This window comes from Podarcis tiliguerta (genome assembly GCF_965153285.1).
Source record: "Podarcis tiliguerta genome assembly, chromosome: 16".
NCBI classification, from domain to species: domain Eukaryota; kingdom Metazoa; phylum Chordata; class Lepidosauria; order Squamata; family Lacertidae; genus Podarcis; species Podarcis tiliguerta.
The window spans coordinates 11,634,272-11,651,357 of NC_139549.1; the positions used below are offsets into that span (position 1 = coordinate 11,634,272).

A 17,086-nucleotide genomic window follows, 5' to 3' on the forward strand; every position below is an offset into this window, starting at 1 on the left:
TTTATCACTACCCGAAGGAGTCTCAAAGCGGCTCACATTCTCCTTTCCCTTCCTCCCCCACAACAAACACTCTGTGAGGTGAGTGGGGCTGAGAGACTTCAGAGAAGTGTGACTGGCCCAAGATCACCCAGCAGCTGCATATGGAGGAGCGGAGATGCGAACCCGGTTCACCAGATTACGAGTCCACTGCTCTTAACCACTACACCACACTGGTTAAGAACAGTTTCAGGTTAAGAACGGACCTCCAGAATGAATTAAGTATGTAACCAGAGGTACAACTGTATAGCAAGCTTCAGCCCAACAGAAGTTGACTGTATAGACAGGATATATAGACAGGACACTCGGGAAAGGGGAGCTGTGCTTCTCCCGTCCCTCCTCCCCTCTCCCATTTAATCTTCGTATCTGAAATTACTGTATAGACTTAAAGATGTCATAGGTAAAGGGACCCCTGACCATTAGGTCCAGTCGTGGCCAACTCTGGGGTTGCAGCGCTCATCTCGCTTTATTGGCCGAGGGAGCCGGCGTACAGCTTCCGGGTCATGTGGCCAGCATGACTAAGCCACTTCTGGCGAACCAGAGCAGCGCACGGAAACGCCGTTTACCTTCCCGCCGGAGTGGTACCGATTTATCTACTTGCACTTTGATGTGCTTTCAAACTGCTAGGTTGGCAGGAGCAGGGACCGAGCAACGGGAGCTCACCCCATTGTGGGGATTCGAACCGCCGACCTTCTGATCGGCAAGTCCTAGGCTCTGTGGTTTAACCCACAGCGCCACCCACATCCCTAGGGGAGGTCAAACCTCCCCCCCACACATGGCATCACTGCATCCCTCCACTAAGTCTCAGGTTTGAGTCCTGAAATTTCAGGGTCTGGGATGCTGCTCCTGAGCTGGCAACACTGTCTGTGGCAGAGCGTAGCTTAGGGGGCTCCTTTCACACCTTCCAAGAGGGTGCTCTTAGTCTGCATCAGGGCTTTGCCCTCACAAGGCAGGGCAAGATTTCATGGGCTTATCTTAAGTGAGGGTACATTTCTGGGAGCTGAATGTGGTCCCCCAGGTGCCTCTGTTTGGCCCTCAAGACTCTCCCCAGGCAACACCCCTCACTAGCCCTGCTTTGCACCTCCTTGCCTGCCTGGAATTACGGTATGTCCTTGATCTCTGATGCCTCTCGCTTGCCTGGATCAAAGATAGGGGTGGGGGGGTGGGGAATCATCTAGCCTAGGTAGAAAGGTAAACTTTGCATCCATTGCTCCACCCACTTTTGCCTCTGGCCCCGCCCTCACCTGCATGTGCCCCCCCCCAAGGGAATGTGACCTCTTTTCATTCCATCTTGGAAAAGACACTCCTTCTCTCGCAGGAATTAATGCTAAAATACCATCCTGGAAGAGGCCTCATCTCCTCTCGCACCCAGGAGGCAATGCCTCTTATCCAAGACACTGCCTGCTATGTCCGGAAACAGACAGATATTTTTCTCTTCAGACCAATAACTTCTTTACTTGTCCACAAATGGGCAGCTTATCCTATCCTTGCCGACTCCAAAGAAAGCCCAATGGAGCTTCTGCCCGGATAAATCTGTACAGAGGAAGACGGCCTTAATGAAATCAAAGTGCACACGACAAATTGATTTGACATTCCTTCAAGCTGCCGGCAGCCCTCGTGTTTTCCTTTACATTAAAATTAAAATCAAGAAGAAGAAGAAGAGTTTGGATTTGATATCCCGCTTTATCACTACCCTAGGGAGTCTCAAAGCGGCTCACATTCTCCTTTCCCTTCCTCCCCCACAACAAACACTCTGTGAGGTGAGTGGGGCTGAGAGACTTCAGAGTAGTGTGACTGGCCCAAGGTCTCCCAGCAGCTGCATGTGGAGGAGCGGGGAAGCGAACCCGGTTCTCCAGATTACGAGACTACCGCTCTTAACCACTACACCACACAAGCAGGCAATCAAGACCTATTGGGAAACGGTGGTTTTTGGGGTTAGCTTTATTTAGTGTCTATTACCATGAAAACACCCATTCCATCATCAGCGGCCCCTGTGGTTGTAATTATTTAATTTTCTGATTGGCAAAGCTCGGGTTGGTTGTCTTGCTGCCCGCTTGTTCGGGCAGGTCATCTCCTGGGCAGTGTCTCTCAGGCAGGGCTCTAACCCCCTTCCTTTATTCGTTTTTCCTGAGGTTCAGGCGAGTGGAGAAATGGATGGGTCTCAGTTGTCTGGGCTGACCGGATGGAAGGTGTTTCTTGGTAGGTAGAACAGAGAAAGGGAACTGGGGGGGAACGGGGAGAGGGCAGGGGGGTGGAAAGAAGCCCCAAGGTGGGGCGAGGTGAGAGGGTAGGAGAGGGGAAAGAAACACACGCAGGCACCCCAGGACATCTCGACCAGACTGAGCAGAATGGCTTGTTTTCAACTTTCAACTCATTGGTAATAGAATTTTTCCATTTCCAAGCGGACTGGTTCTAACTGGACGGCTCCTCCAGGCCATGGAGGGGTCGGGGAGAGGCTCCCTTCTCCCGCCAATCCGAACCCATGTCTAGCGGGGTCTTCCGCACATCTGGTGCTGCAAGGCTGCCCTTTGTGGTGGGCCGGCTGGACGCCAGGGCTTCGGCCAAAAGCGGGCTCCGGGGATTGGCTTCCATGGAGCCTGGGCGACACGAAGCCAAGAGCTCAGGGGTGCTGACCCCTTTGGGCTTCCCTTCCAGCGACCGGGGCCAGCCTGAAGCAGGGGCCTCTGCCGAGGCCGCCCTCCTGGCGGCAGGCTCCCTGGAGCTGGGGCGGCTCGGGGACGGGATTTTGGGGCTCCCGTTTTCTTTCATGCGGACATCCATGGAACCGGGCTGGCGTGAGACCGGGATTTCGCTGGTGGCTGGAGGTCTGGGTTCCTTGGGCTCCATCTGCTGGGCATCCGGCAAGTCGTCTTTCATGCGGACGTCAATGCAACCGGGCTGGCGGGAGAGGGGGCCCTTGGGGGTGGCGGACCCTCTGGCTGCGGCGTCTTCCTGAGCAGGCATCTTGCCCACCGAGCCGGGACGCTCCGAGGCTTTTCTTGACGACGGGCCGCCTTTGACGGGTTTGCAAGCGCGTGGTGGAGGGTCGCTTGGCTGTGGGGATTTGGGAGGGAGAGAATAGGAGGTTGCCCATCACTGCATAAATCACTAATAAATAAATCTAATAAAATAATTAAACACATCGTCCTGCAACAGTGAGTTCCATCGTTTAAATACACTGGGAGTGAAGCAGTCCACCTGTCTGTACTGTATCTCCTGCCAATCGGATTCAGTGGAGGATCACTGTTGGTCCATCTATTTCAATATTGTCTGCACTGTCTGGCAGCTGCTCTTTCAGAAAGAGAGTCTTTCCCCAGCCTTCTGCATAGAAAGAAGATGCTCTACAGCCCTTCCCTAATTCTCCAAAGGCTGCCTGGTTTCCTAAACATTTCTTGTGCCCTCCATCCTCCTTAGCTATCTAAAAAAGTTTCCTTATACATGTATCCGGGCAGAGTACAGCGATATACAAACAGAAAAAAACCCCATTAAAAGCAGTACAGATCAATCATTAAAATGACTGGCAACTCAAGAAAATGTCAAAACAACTGCATAAGTCTGTCAGGATAAAACTGCATCACTCTAGCATTTCCTTTCAACAGTTTTAAGGAACATTTTACAGTCAACCTTTCTGCGATCTCACAGCTATCAGTATGCCAAGCATGAGATTTGGGTCGCATCCACACCGTATACATTTAAAGAACACTTGGCAAACATTTAAAGCACATGGCTCTCCCCCCAAAGAATCCTGGCAACTCTCATGTGTTAAGGGTGCTGGGAACGGTAGCACTGTGCGCAGTGAACTACAGTTCCCAGGATTCTTTGGGAGGAAAGAGAGGCCTGAAAGAGAGGCCTGTCTATGGCCAGCTTCCCTAACCTCACGTCCTCCAGTTTGTTTGTTGGGACTACAACTCCCATCATGCCTGGCCATTGATTATGCTGCCTGCAGCTGATGGGACCATAGGAAGGGGATTTCCACAATGACTCAACTATTGCTCCATCTATCGCAGCATTGCCAACACTGACTTGCAGCAGCTCACTACCTGGAGATCCTGGGGATTGAATCTGGGAGCAACAGCCCTTCAGCAAAGATACAAATACAGGAAACTACAGTTCAGAATTATCTAAACTGCCTGGCAGCCACTCTCCAGGAATTCAGCTGCGGTTTCATACCCTCCAAGATTTCTCCAATGAAAAGAGGGACGTCCTAAGGAAAAGCGGGACATTCCAGGATCGAAACACAAATAGGGAAGGCTTCTGTAAATCCAGGACTGTCCCTGGAAAATGGGGACACTTCGTCTGCTGTTTGTTAAGAGTGCCGCCACGCCGGGAACAACAGCTCTTTGCAGCGTGCAGCCTGTGATTCACATGTGCGTTAAGTGTGCTTCAAATGAATGGTGCAGCAGAGGTGACTTTGGATTCTGCAAAGGCTCCCTGGCTGTCCCGCTTGAAGAAGAGGAGTTTGGATTTGATATCCCGCTTTATCACTACCCGAAGGAGTCTCAAAGCGGCTAACATACTCCTTTCCTTTCCTCCCCCACAACAAACACTCTGTGAGGTGAGTGAGGCTGAGAGACTTCAAAGAAGTGTGACTGGCCCAAGGTCACCCAGCAGCTGCATGTGGAGGAGCCGGGAAGCGAACCCAGTTCACCAGATTACGAGTCCACCGCTCTTAACCACTACGCCACACTGGCTTGGCCTACAGGTGTGTCCCAGAGGGGGATTCCAAACACCAACCCCTACCCCCCAGCCCAGCCCATTTTACCTTGCCGGTGATTTCCGGGCAGAACCCGTTACAGGCGTTGTTCAAGGCCGTGGACTTGCTGATCCACTCAGTGAGATGGGCGGCTGCGTTCACCGAGCGGGACGTGAGGTTGACTTTGGCCGGGGGGATCTTCAGGGGCATATCCCATGTGCCCATGTATGTTCCCCAAGGGGAGGCCTGTAGGGGGGCGAGGAAGGAGAGGGCTCAAGCACACGGATGGGACGCAAGGACGCAAGCCGAGAGCCCAGCGGCTGGCTCCGGCCAAGAGGCCCATCGGGTCCAGCATCCTGTTCTTGCCATGACCAGCCAGGTGACTATGGGGGAAGTCGCCAAGCAGGACGTGGGCACAAAGGGACCTTCTTTCCCAGCGGAAGAAGAATGGATTTTGAAGTTAATGGACTAGGCAGAGATGGCAAAGTTGACAGCAGAAATAAGAGGTCAAAAAGATGAGAAGTTGGTCCAAGAGTTGGAGGTTCTAGTCGGGACTATTTGATCAAAAACACTACAGCCAAATTAAATCGCAAGCGGGATTCGAATAACAGGCGAGGGAAGGAGAATAAATGAACGATGGTAAAGTAAGTAGAAGATAAATAGCAGCTATGGCAGCAGATAAAGGAATAACAACAGGAGCATCGCGGACGTACGGATGGGAAGGCAAAATGTAATTATGTATTATGTCCAAAGGAATACAGTGGTACCTCAGGTTAAGTACCGTACTTAATTCGTTCCAGAGGGCCGTTCTTAACCTGAAACTGTTCTTAACCTGAAGCACCATTTTAGCTAATGGGGCCTCCCGCTGCCTCCGTGCTGCCGGAGCACGATTTCTGTTCTCATCCTGAAGCAAAGTTCTTAACCTGAAGCACTATTTCTGGGTTAGCAGAGTCTGTAACCTGAAGCGTATGTAACCTGAGGTACCACTGTAACGTCAAATTTCGTGTAAAAAACTAATAAAATTGTATTTTAAAAATAAAAAAGCGCAACAGCAAATCTCCGGCGTTTGTGATTCCCAGAAACTCAGTGGCTCATTGCCGCCTCCCACAGTAAAGGGAGAACATAGCCATTGTAGCTGCTAGCTATTGATGGAGTCGAGCATCCTTTTCTCTCAGCAGACGGCCAGCTGCTCCAAAGCGCAGCCAACAAACGGGACTTGAGAGCCACAGCAACTCTGCCCACTTGTGAGAGCCAGAAACTGGTATTCAGAGGGTGAACACTGGCAAGTGAACATTGCCGTCACGACTTGTAGCTGTTGATAGCCTTATCCTCCAGGAATTCGCCCAATCCCCTTTTTAAATCCATCTAAGTGAGTGACTATCACTACCTCTTGTGGGAACAAATCCCACTGTTTAACCATGTGCTATGTGGCAGGGTGGGATGCGGGTGAGACTGTGGGTTAAACCACTGAGCCTAGGACTTGCTGATCAGAAGGTCAGTGGTTCGAATCCCCACGACGGGGATGAGCTACCACGACGGGGGTGAGCTACCATTGCTCGGTCCCTGCTCCTGCCAACCTAGCAGTTCAAAAGCACGTCAAAGTGCAAGTAGATATATAGGTACCGCTCTGGCGGGAAGGTAAACAGCGTTTCTGGTTCGCCAGAAGTGGCTTAGTCATGCTGGCCACATGACCCGGAAGCTATACGCTGGCTCCCTCGGCCAATAAAGCAAGATGAGCGCTGCAACCCCAGAGTTGGTCACGACTGGACCTAATGGTCAGGGGTCCCTTTACCTTTACCTATGTGGCAGAGCTCCAGCGCCCACCATCCCTGCCCATTGGCCCGCCAACTGGGGTTGACTAGGAGGGCATCCATCCAGGCAAATCAGAGGAATTATCAGGGTTTAAGAAGTGTGGCAGGCAGTCCGTAAGGGGCGTGGCCTAGGGAGAGTCCTGAGGGCCACACAAAAGTCCTGAAGGGCCGCATTCAGCCCCCAGGCCTGAGATTTCCCCGTCCCTGGAGCGGAGCCTCACCTTGGAGCGTGGGACTGTCGGAAGCAGGTGTCCTCGGTCATTGGCTATAAACTGTGTGTAACCTTCCCGGGCAGAGGGATGCTGCAGAGAAGACGGGAGGAGAATGAAGACCAAATGTAGAAGGAGCAGCATTCTATTTACTAAGGGTTGTATCGAACCAAGTTTCCCTGAGGTGGCAAGGCTCCTTTGACAACAACAAGGAACGGAGCTTTTAATGTCATCAGCCTGTCTTGTGGAACTCTCCACCACTAGATATTCAGGAAGCATCTGCTGAAAATGTTTCCATTCTGTCAGGCTTACGCAGGCAATTAAGAATACCGCTTTCCACAATAGTTAACTGATTTTAATTTTTTTATATGGCTTTTATTGTATGGTTTAATGTAGTTGTTGTGGAACAGCTTTGATATTTTCTGTATGATTTAGCAGCATTTTTTTTTAAAAAGTTCTACTCAGAGAATTTAACTGAACGTAATGGTCCCATGTTATTCATGTACATTAATTTTATTCTGATCATGGATTGCATTTATATATCCCCCTTTTTTTCCCTTCAATGAGCTCAAGGTGGCATACAAGGCTCTCCTCCTCCTCCCTTAATCCCCACAACAACCTTGTGAGGTAGGTTATAAAATGTTGGATACAACCCACGATTTATATAAATATGCAGCAGAAGATGATGGTGACAAGAAATGTGCCCTTAATTGGATTTTACTATATTCATTTATTAATTTTTATCACACTTAATGCCAAAATCGGCTTCTTAGAGGTTAAAGGTAAAGGTACCCCTGCCCGTACGGGCCAGTCGTGTCCGACTCTAGGGTTGTGCGCCCATCTCACTTAAGAGGCCGGGGGCCAGCGCTGTCCGCAGAAACGTCCGGGTCACGTGGCCAGCGTGACAAAGCTGCTCTGGCGAGCCAGCACCAGCGCAGCACACGGAAACGCCGTTTACCTTCCCGCTATAAAGCGGTACCTATTTATCTACTTGCACTTAGGGGTGCTTTCGAACTGCTAGGTGGGCAGGAGCTGGGACCGAAAGACGGGAGCTCACCCCGCCGCGGGATTTGAACCGCTGACCATGCGATTGGCAAGCCCTAGGCGCTGAGGTTTTACCCACAGCGCCACCCGCGTCCCGCGTCTTAGAGGTTAACATGTTATAAAAACCACAACACAAACCGTAAAATATATAAGAGTTTCCCCAATGCTGGGAAAAGGGTGAGGCTTATTCTGTTGTTAGGAGAGCACCAGACCTCAACCTATTTCCAAAGTCCGCTCATTCCACACTTGCTTCCAGAGGAAACTCACCTCCTTAGCAACTCTGGGAAGGTTCCAGTTCTGCAAATTCTTAGGATTGTACGCATCTTCATACTGCAAAACAAAGGGGGGGGCGTATTTGAGATGGGGCAATGAAACCTCAAGGCAACAGAGCTGGGATACGGCAGGTTTAGTGCTGGTCCCTGAATACCGAGCGGTAAAGATGAAGTGTGTGTATGTGGAAGGGAACCTTGTCTTTCACTTTTAAAGAGATCCAGTAAGTTCCTAGTCCTCATGGTCATGAAATGAAATGTATGAGCAAAATGGGGCAGAAATGTCATTGGGGGAAAGGGGGGGCTGCTGTAGAGCTCATTACCCCTCCCCAGGAAGCAGAATATATTATGCCAAAAGCGGGGGGGGGGGGAGAGAAGGGAAGGAACAGCTGGAAAACGAGGTGAGGGGGTGGCTCATTGCAACCAGGTCTTGCTTGCAGGCTTCCCATGGGGGCATTTGGTTGGCAAGGTGAGAGGATTTTTCTCCCTGGGGGAGGGAGGGAGAGTAGGTAGGTAGGTTCCCAGATGTGAGGAAGTGGAAAGCTTGTGACTAACAGACCCTGGAGGAGATTTTAAACGGGGCAAGGGGAGGGCGAGCTGCAGAGTCCTCTCCAAACTGAGGAGGGGGGGTCTCACTCCAAGGGAGGGGGCAAAGAATTCCTCAATGAGGGCTTTATTGCAGATGGTTGTTTGGGAAAAACGTTGAAAGTGGGGAGAGGTTTGCCTCTTCATAGACGCTTTGGAGCAAATAGCAAAGAAGGGCCGATTCTGAACTAAGGAGGGGGAATGGAACTCCTCACAGTAGGGAGGAAAGGGAATAATAATCATAGCTGTCAACGTTCCCCTTTTTTTAAGGGAAATTCCCTTATTCCCAATAGGATTCCTCACAAGAAAAGGGAAAAGTTGACAGCTATAATAATAATAATAATAATAATAATAATAATAATTTATTTATACCCTGCCCATCTGGCTGTCTTTCCCCAGCCACTCTGGGCGGCTTCCAACAAAATATTAAAATAAAATAATTCATCAAATATTAAAAGCTTCCCTAAACAATTTCTCCTTGCCCTGAGCAATCCCATCCTCCCCCCCCCCTCTAATTCAAGCGTCTTATTTGGGAAATATAAGGGGTGGTTTCAATTCGGGGCAGCCTCTCTTCTCCCCCACCCCCCTCACCTGGCCAGAACTGTAGTGCGTTGCCATGCTGGCTGCTCTGCGTCTTTGTTTGGGAAGTATCCTAGCAACGGGGGTTGTGGGCGTGACTGGAAGGAGGGAAAAAAGCACGCCAGCCAATGGGAAACCAGGCTCATAAGCCACGCCCAATCTCCTCCCTCCTCCCTTTCCTCCGTTTTTGTCATTCAAACCAGAGTTCTAAGCCACGCCTCCCTAGTCAACTTCCCCCTCTCCCACCCCCCCGCCTTTCCTGCGCTGCTGGGATCCACATTAGGAACTAGAAACTTGTGTTAAGCAAACTTTTTCAGCAGGGGGCCGGTCCACCGTCCCTCATAACTTGTGGGGGGCCGGACTATATTTTTTGGGGGGGAATTAATGAATTCCTATGCCCCGCATATAACGCAGAGATGCATCTTAAATAAAAGGACACAGTCTACCAGTGGCGTAGCGTGGGTTGTCAGCACCCGGGGCAAGGCAAGTAATTTGCGCCCCCCCTGCACTGTCCCTCCCCCAGATAGTCCCTCGCTCTCTCTCCGCACCGCACGCCTGGCACCCTCCCCTCCACAGTGGGCGGTGACCCGGCGGTTCGGCTCGGATTCGCACAGCCAGCACTGCAGTGAGAGAGCGTGAGCCAGGTAGGGGCAGAGAGCTGCGAGTGCGAGCGCACCCGCCCCCCGATGCTGCGCCCGGTGCGGCCGGCCCCCCCTGCACCCCCCACGCTACGCCACTGCAGTCTACTCATGTAAAAACACGCTGATTCCGTCCGCAGGCCAGATTGAGAAGGCGATTGGGCCGGATCCAGCCTCTGGGCCTTAGTTTGGCTACCCGTATGTGTTAAGGACTAGAAACATGTTTTCTTCATTATTATTATTTTTTAAGGAAAAAGATGGATATTTTCAGGAGACTGGATATCCCACCTGGCGGCATAATGTGTATTGGAGAAGGAATGCGAGGAGACCAAGGTTGAAATCGCTGCTCGGGCTGACTTTCCCTACAGGGTTGTTGCGGGGATAAAATCCCCCTGGAGCGCTCGTTAGAAGAAAGATGGGTTGGTATTAAGAAGAAAAAGAAGAATGCCACATTCTGTATTTATTTTCCTGCATGTCTGTAGAATTTGGTGCATTTGTAACTCCGGTCCTGACTTAATCCTGCAAACGCTGCCAGTCATGATTTCTATTAGTAATATCCAAAGCAAAACGAAGTACAACAATACGATGACAATATAAACTCTTTATATAATCTATACAGAACATTGAACAGTATGAAATATACGAAATGCACTCTCTGCAAAACCAAATAAACAGAAATCTTATAAATCTCTGAAAGTCACAAAATATACACTCTTGATGGATTCTCTTGAAAACATAGAACCAAATGAAAGTCTTATGAGTCTCTGAAAGTCTTTGTAGACTATGCAAATCTGAAAGAAGCAACGGGTCAGATTCTTATCGTGATTTCTAAGCAGTCACGATTTCTAAGCAGCAGCCCTCTGTACCAGCCAGGGCTGCCACAGCACCAGGTGAGTTGTGTTTGTTGTAGGGGATACGCAGAAACGGCCAAGAAATGCGTCTCCTGAGCATGGGCAGAGTAGTCAGTTCTTGCTACTTGTTAAGGAAAAAATCTGGGTGTGAGGCTGCTCAGTCACCCAGCTCGTTGGGCAGAGCCATAGAATCATAGAATCATAGAGTTGGAAGAGACCACAAGGGCCATCGAGTCCAACCCCCTGCCAAGCAGGAAACACCATCAGAGCACTCCTGACATATGGTTGTCAAGCCTCTGCTTAAAGACCTCCAAAGAAGGAGACTCCACCACAGTCCTTGGCAGCAAATTCCACTGTCGAACAGCTCTTACTGTCAGGAAGTTCTTCCTAATGCTTAGGTGGAATCTTCTTTCTTGTAGTTTGGATCCATTGCTCCGTGTCCGCTTCTCTGGAGCAGCAGAAAACAACCTTTCTCCCTCCTCTATGTGGCATCCTTTTATATATTTGAACATGGCTATCATATCACCCCTTAACCTCCTCTTCTCCAGGCTAAACATGCCCAGCTCCCTTAGCCGTTCCTCATAAGGCATCGTTTCCAGGCCTTTGACCATTTTGGTTGCCCTCCTCTGGAGGATCCCTGCGGAATAAAGGAAGGAGTCCAGCCACCAACCGGAGCAAATGGCTGTAGACCAAAGTTTATTGCGCAATAGGTTCAAAGAGCAAATTTGAACCCCAAGGATGGGCTGACAAAGACTTTTAAAACTTTCCCACCATATCCCAGAATACAGTTCGTACAGCATCATTGCTACATCACTGACATGTCACAAAAGGGGAGGGGTAGACAGGGGTTATACTAGTTTAACCTTGGCAAACATGTCCAGACAAGTCCTTGGTACAAGATTAGCATAGACAAATATGTCTTAAGTACCCACCACCCAAAAGTACAATAGAACTTCCTTTGCATGTCTGGAGCCTGAGGCAAGTCAGGTGATGAGATTTGGCTTCCCTTGGCTAACAATGAGCCCAGCAATTGTCACCTCTGGGAACTTCCTGGAGTCCTTTTTCAAGGGGAAATAGCTTTGGAATGGAGGAAACTGGCAAAGGAGATAATTTTATATTATTTTTAAAGCTAGGTAACTTCCCTGAGCTGTCAAGCTGAAAGGATACATTCAGGCATAATATTTGTAATATTTAACTTTAAAGATGTGCCCCCCCCCGGTAATTTCCGTAACACTACTGAATAACCACAGCCAGGTAGGACAGGGAAATACCAATACCTGAAGCCCTGGAGTGCTGCTGCCAGTCAGTGTAGCCAATACTAGGTGGGCCAATAGTCTCCGATTCTTATGTTCCTGTTTAAATCCGATCACTACTCAAAATCAGAACTGGAAACTCACTTTAATGTTAGAAGAAGGGCCATAACTCAGTGACAGAGCAGCTGCACTTCATGGGGAGGGTCTTGGGTTCAAATCTCCAGCGTCACCGCCAGGTAGGGCTGGGCCAGGCCTGACGAGCTGCTGCCAGTCCGTGCAGACAGTACTAGCTTAGATGGAGCAATGACACACTATAAGGCAGCTTCCTTTGGACCTAACCAGGTTTTCCTGGAGGTCACCTAGCCCAGCCGACGCTCCGCAAACCTGCGGCCGCTACATTGCCTTTTAATTTCATTATTGCATTTAATTAATCACTGCCTGCAGCGGAACTGAGAGTCGGATCTGTGCGGTGTCAATCAGCTTCTCCTTTTCCTTCCCCACGTTCCCCAGGGACGCCTGTTGCCGATTTCCCTAATCAGTTTGCGCCATATTTCTTGGAAGCCTCGCTCTCTGGGGAGATGAGCCGGCAACCCGTGGCCTCTCTTTCGCAGGGAGCGAGGGTGAGCCGCGAGCTGTGTACATTCCCTCTGCCCCAGTGAGGATATGCTGCCAATAATTAAATTGCATTTGCATGCACTGAACGAGAGCGACGGATTAATTTACAAGGATAATTAAAGCGGGCCAGACGCGGCCTGTGTTTTTTTTGTGTGTGTGTGGGTCCCTCTCCCCCCTCCAGCACCGGCTGCCTGCGTTTTATGGGAAGACACGTCAAGCAAACAGGCTTCGCTTGCTAATGACTTGGACGGTGAAGCTGCCAGCCTTGCATCTCCGGAGCTGGGAAGCCAGGAGAGGCGCCTCCAACATCCTGCTTGCTAGACTCAACCCATCCGTTAGGAGAGCCCTGCAGGATCCGGCCCATGGCCCATCTAGTCCAGCATCCTGTTCATCCTGCAGCCAAAACCCACAAGCAGGGTTTGTTAGAATTCCTGCTCTGTGATTGCAGTCATGGGATTGTTGCCTTTCACATGACGGTGTATGTTTTGACTCCACAGAGTCAAAGATGTTTGATGGAGACAAGATGTTAGTGTTACCGTGTTACGTAAAGTGGGACTATTGTCCTTTATTCCTTTTCTCTTTGCTGTCTGATGCTAGAGAGAGAGGGAGCCATGTTGCAGTGCTCCGTGTGTTATGTACTGAGTTGAATAGGATCCAAAATGCAGCAGTCTGATTGGTCCTAGAACAAGAGGATTCAGAATGCAGCAGTCTGATTGGTCCTAGAACAAGAGGATTCAGAATGCAGCAGTCTGATTGGTCCTAGAACAATGCAGCAGTATGATTGGTCTGCAGGAGCCACCCAATCCAGCTCCAGATGGAAGAGAATCCACAACCTGATTGGCCTACAGGAGAATTCCAGAATTAGCCAATCACGGGCAGCCCATTGTGTAAATAATGTATATAAAGCGGCCATTCTGGGGGGACTTCCATTCCTCCTCCCACTATGAGCTGAATTAAGAGCATGAAATCCACTCTTGACTCCACTCTTGAGTATATTTCACCATGTGTGTTTATATGTAAATAAAGTACATTATCCAAAATGCTGAGTTCTGTCACGCGAACAGCGCAGACTGTGGATCCCTAAGTGTGCCGGTGTCGGTTGGCATCGGTCGCTGTGATGTTCGGGCTGAAGAAAGCTTATGAAGCTCCCAAACAATTAACCAAGAGGGAGGGAACATGCCAGGCAGGCATGTGTCTCTGCCAGGGTCCTACTGGAGTGTAGGCCGAACTCCTGACACGGTTGCCATATTCCAAAAAAGTAAAAACCAGGAAGACCCCCAAATTGCTGAGCTTTTTTTTTTTTTTTAAGGAAACTGGTGAAATACTTATGTATTTTTTGCACAATCCCCAGAACCACCTTAAGCCGCCCAAGCCAGACATATGGCAATCGTACATGACAAGCAAGAGGAACTCTTCCCTCCTGTGTTTTTCAGAAAGAGGGATTCAGAAGTATTGCTGCCTCAGACCTTGGATGGCAGAGCATTGCCCTCGGGGACAGTAGCCATCAATAGCCCTCTCCTCCATGAACTTGTCTAATGCTCTTTTAAAGCCATCCGAGTTGATGACCGTTCCTGCGTCCTGAGGCAGTCAGTTCCATAGTTCCGCTCTATGCTGCGTGAATTAGGACTTCTTTTTGTCGCTCAGCTTCACTGGATGTCCCAGTGTTCTGGAAGAAGGAGAAATGCATTTCCCTAGCCACTTGCTAAGCGCCTGGTTTTATAAAGAGTTATTTAATTATGAATCATTGTTATAAGTGAAATATATTATTTAGTGGTTGGAAGGTTACACAGCCTACCTCACAAGGTTGGCAGGAGGTTAAAATTAAGGGGAGGATCGTTAACACTGCCATGAGTTCCTTGCAAGAAGATTGAGAATTTTAAAAATGTCATAAATAAATTAAGCCTCAGCCCCACTTATGGGTGGAGAGGGAAAATGCCTGCCTTAGATTAATCAACTTGAAACTTTAGTTGATTAATCTACTGCTGAAAGCTTAAGGGCTGAATGAAAACATGAAAAACAGCTTTTTTTAAAAGAGTTTGTTTCACCATTAAAACACACAGACACAATTTTCTAAAACAAGTTATACATCATTCTATGGAATAGGTCATTTTAAGTTGTTGTGTTTTTGTTTTTGAGGGAGGCAGAGGAATTGGCACACAAAGCCACAGAAATTAGGACCAGCACCTCCTCTTCTGAACAGCATCCCGCATCCCCCCACAAAAATTTTATTGGTTTTCATGTAAATACAAGAACTGCAGTACTAATACAGCATTTTTTTGACAGCAGTGTTTCCTATCAACTGCAGCTGGTATAGCCACCAGCCAGTGATGCCCAGCAGAGAAGAAGAAGAATGGCGTGGAGCTACAGAGGCTGCAATCAAATCATCTGGCGAGTTTCCAGCTTTCCTGGACACCAGCAAGGCCAAAGGGAAGGGCGCTGAGTTCTTGCAGAGAGAAAGGAGGAAATAGATCTGCAAGGATTGTTTTCTGAAGCAGCGCAACAGTGCCCCCCGGTGGCCACTTGGGGTTATTCCAAGCGTAACATTTACAAGAACGGATGCGATTTAGGATCCCGCCGGATGATCCTGAATAAACCCTAGCCCGTTATTATTTTTAATCATTAAGATGCAAAATCAAGCATGCAACAAAGTCATCACAGAAAACAGGTGTGAAATCTTGAAGCAGAGAGGAAAGGAGAGCAGGGGCAGTAATAAATGCCAGACTTTTGGAGCAATAGAAATTATAGCAAGTCTATAAAAACACCTGGGCCCATCACCTCCTGGCAAATAGAAGGGGGGAAAATGGAGGCAGTGAGAGATTTTACTTTCTTGGGCTCCATGATCACTGCAGATGGTGACAGCGGTCACGAAATTAAAAGACGCCTACTCCTTGGGAGAAAGGCGATGGTAAACCTAGACAGCGTCTTAAAAAGCAGAGACATCACCTTGCCAACAAAGGTCCGTATAGTTAAAGCCATGGTTTTCCCAGTAGTGGTGTATGGAAGTGAGAGCTGGACCATCAAGAAGGCTGATCGCAGAAGAATGGATGCTTTTGAATGATGGTGCTGGAGGAGACTCTTGAGAGTCCCATGGACTGCAAGAAGATCAAACTTCTCCATCCTTAAGGAAATCAGCCCTGAGTGCTCACTGGAAGGACAGATCCTGAAGCTGAGGCTCCAAGACTTTGGCCACCTCATGAGAAGAGAAGACTCCCTGGAAAAGACCCTGGTGTTGGGAAAGATTGAGGGCACAAGAAGAAGGGGACGACAGAGGACGAGATGGTTGGACAGTGTTCTCGAAGCTACAAACATGAGTCTGACCAAACTGCGGGAGGCAGTGGAAGACAGGAGTGCCTGGCGTGCTCTGGTCCATGGGGTCACGAAGAGTCGGACACGACTAAACGACTAAACAACAATAAAAACACCATTAACAATGGATAACCCTTATTTCCAGGGGGAAATATCTGCACAGATATTATGCTTCCAGAGAACAGAAAGCTATCGAGCAACGGAAATCCTTATGAACAAACATTGTTATATAGATCACATGGAAAATTTGTCCCGGGAAGGAAATGCTCTTTCGATTGCTAAGTAAATACCTGTCAAGTTATGTTAGCACCACCCACAAGCAAAATCCTTCCGACCCCATTTCAAATATATTTGCTGGTTGGGATGAACGTGGTTGAAGCAGGCAGAGTTACCTCAAATTTATTTAAAGAAAACCAATAAAAATGAAACTGTGTTCATAATAGTTCAGGGCATGGCTGTACATTTCGTGCTCAGAACAAAGCTGAAATGGCAGAAGCAAGGTGATGTTAAAAGGATCTGGGTTTATAGGTAAATAGCTTCAAAGGGTCTATGAAAAACCAGACAAAGATGGACCGTCTGCAATCATTATATGCTGGCAATTCCTTTTGCAGCCTTTAAGGGTTTTACAGGAAATATTTTTCTTGCAAACACCCCTTTGCTAAGGAGCACTAATGTTAACGTCAGCACGAATGGTCGCCTTGCACACGTGCGTTTGCGGATGCTCTCGAGTGAACAAGAAAGGGAAACATTTGCGACCTCTGCTGCCGCGCTACGACTAAACTGTAACGGAAGCCCTGATGGGGAAATGGGCGGGTTTATGCAGATTTAGCACCAATGGCCATCAGAGCAACCAGCAGACGGCTGAGAAATTGACAAGATCCACAGAATCAACTATTTTTGAGGTTAAATTGTCGATCTAGATGGTGCTGAGTTGGACAACAGAAGTAGAAATGTTGTCCGAGTGTATTTTGTGGAATTGGAAACGGTGCTGATTCCGAGGGGTCGGTGAGTGCTTTGCAGCACCCAGGTTCCCACCGACAGCTGAAAAGGCATCGGGAAAGGAGACCCGAGTAATTTTTGTTTCCTTTGGCATCGCTTCTCGGCCTTTTGGCTAAGATCAAGTGTAGTATCTGTTCTTATCAGTTTAATATCTGATATGTCCTCTATTTGAGGACTATATATTAAATGGATTTTTGG

The 17,086-nt window shown here is 48.8% G+C and overlaps 1 protein-coding gene and 1 long non-coding RNA gene across 2 annotated transcripts; both read right to left on the reverse strand.

Annotated features, from left to right (window-relative positions):
- Positions 1 to 1,959: 1,959 nt before the first annotated feature.
- CFAP126 (cilia and flagella associated protein 126) lies at positions 1,960 to 9,345 on the reverse strand. Its single transcript, XM_083418619.1, has 5 exons — positions 9,239 to 9,345; positions 8,061 to 8,123; positions 6,762 to 6,842; positions 4,799 to 4,975; positions 1,960 to 3,090 (listed from the first exon to the last, which is right to left on the reverse strand). The coding sequence occupies exons 1-5, from the start codon at positions 9,263 to 9,265 to the stop codon at positions 2,449 to 2,451; spliced, it is 990 nt and encodes a 329-aa protein (XP_083274745.1). The 5' UTR covers positions 9,266 to 9,345; the 3' UTR covers positions 1,960 to 2,448.
- Positions 9,346 to 11,386: 2,041 nt separating this feature from the next.
- On the reverse strand, positions 11,387 to 16,273 carry LOC310667061. Its single transcript, XR_014506160.1, has 2 exons — positions 16,023 to 16,273; positions 11,387 to 15,361 (listed from the first exon to the last, which is right to left on the reverse strand). It is a non-coding gene; the product is annotated as an uncharacterized lncRNA (long non-coding RNA).
- Between the last annotated feature and the right edge of the window lie 813 nt (positions 16,274 to 17,086).

Coding starts and splice junctions, on each gene's coding strand:
- CFAP126 (XM_083418619.1), bottom strand. CDS start 9,265: ATGGCAACGCACTACAGTTCTGGCCAG. Junction 8,124..9,238: donor CGCACTACAGTTCTGGCCAG/GTGAGGGGGGTG, acceptor TTTGTTTTGCAG/TATGAAGATGCGTACAATCC. Junction 3,091..4,798: donor GCCCGGAAATCACCGGCAAG/GTAAAATGGGCT, acceptor AAATCCCCACAG/CCAAGCGACCCTCCACCACG.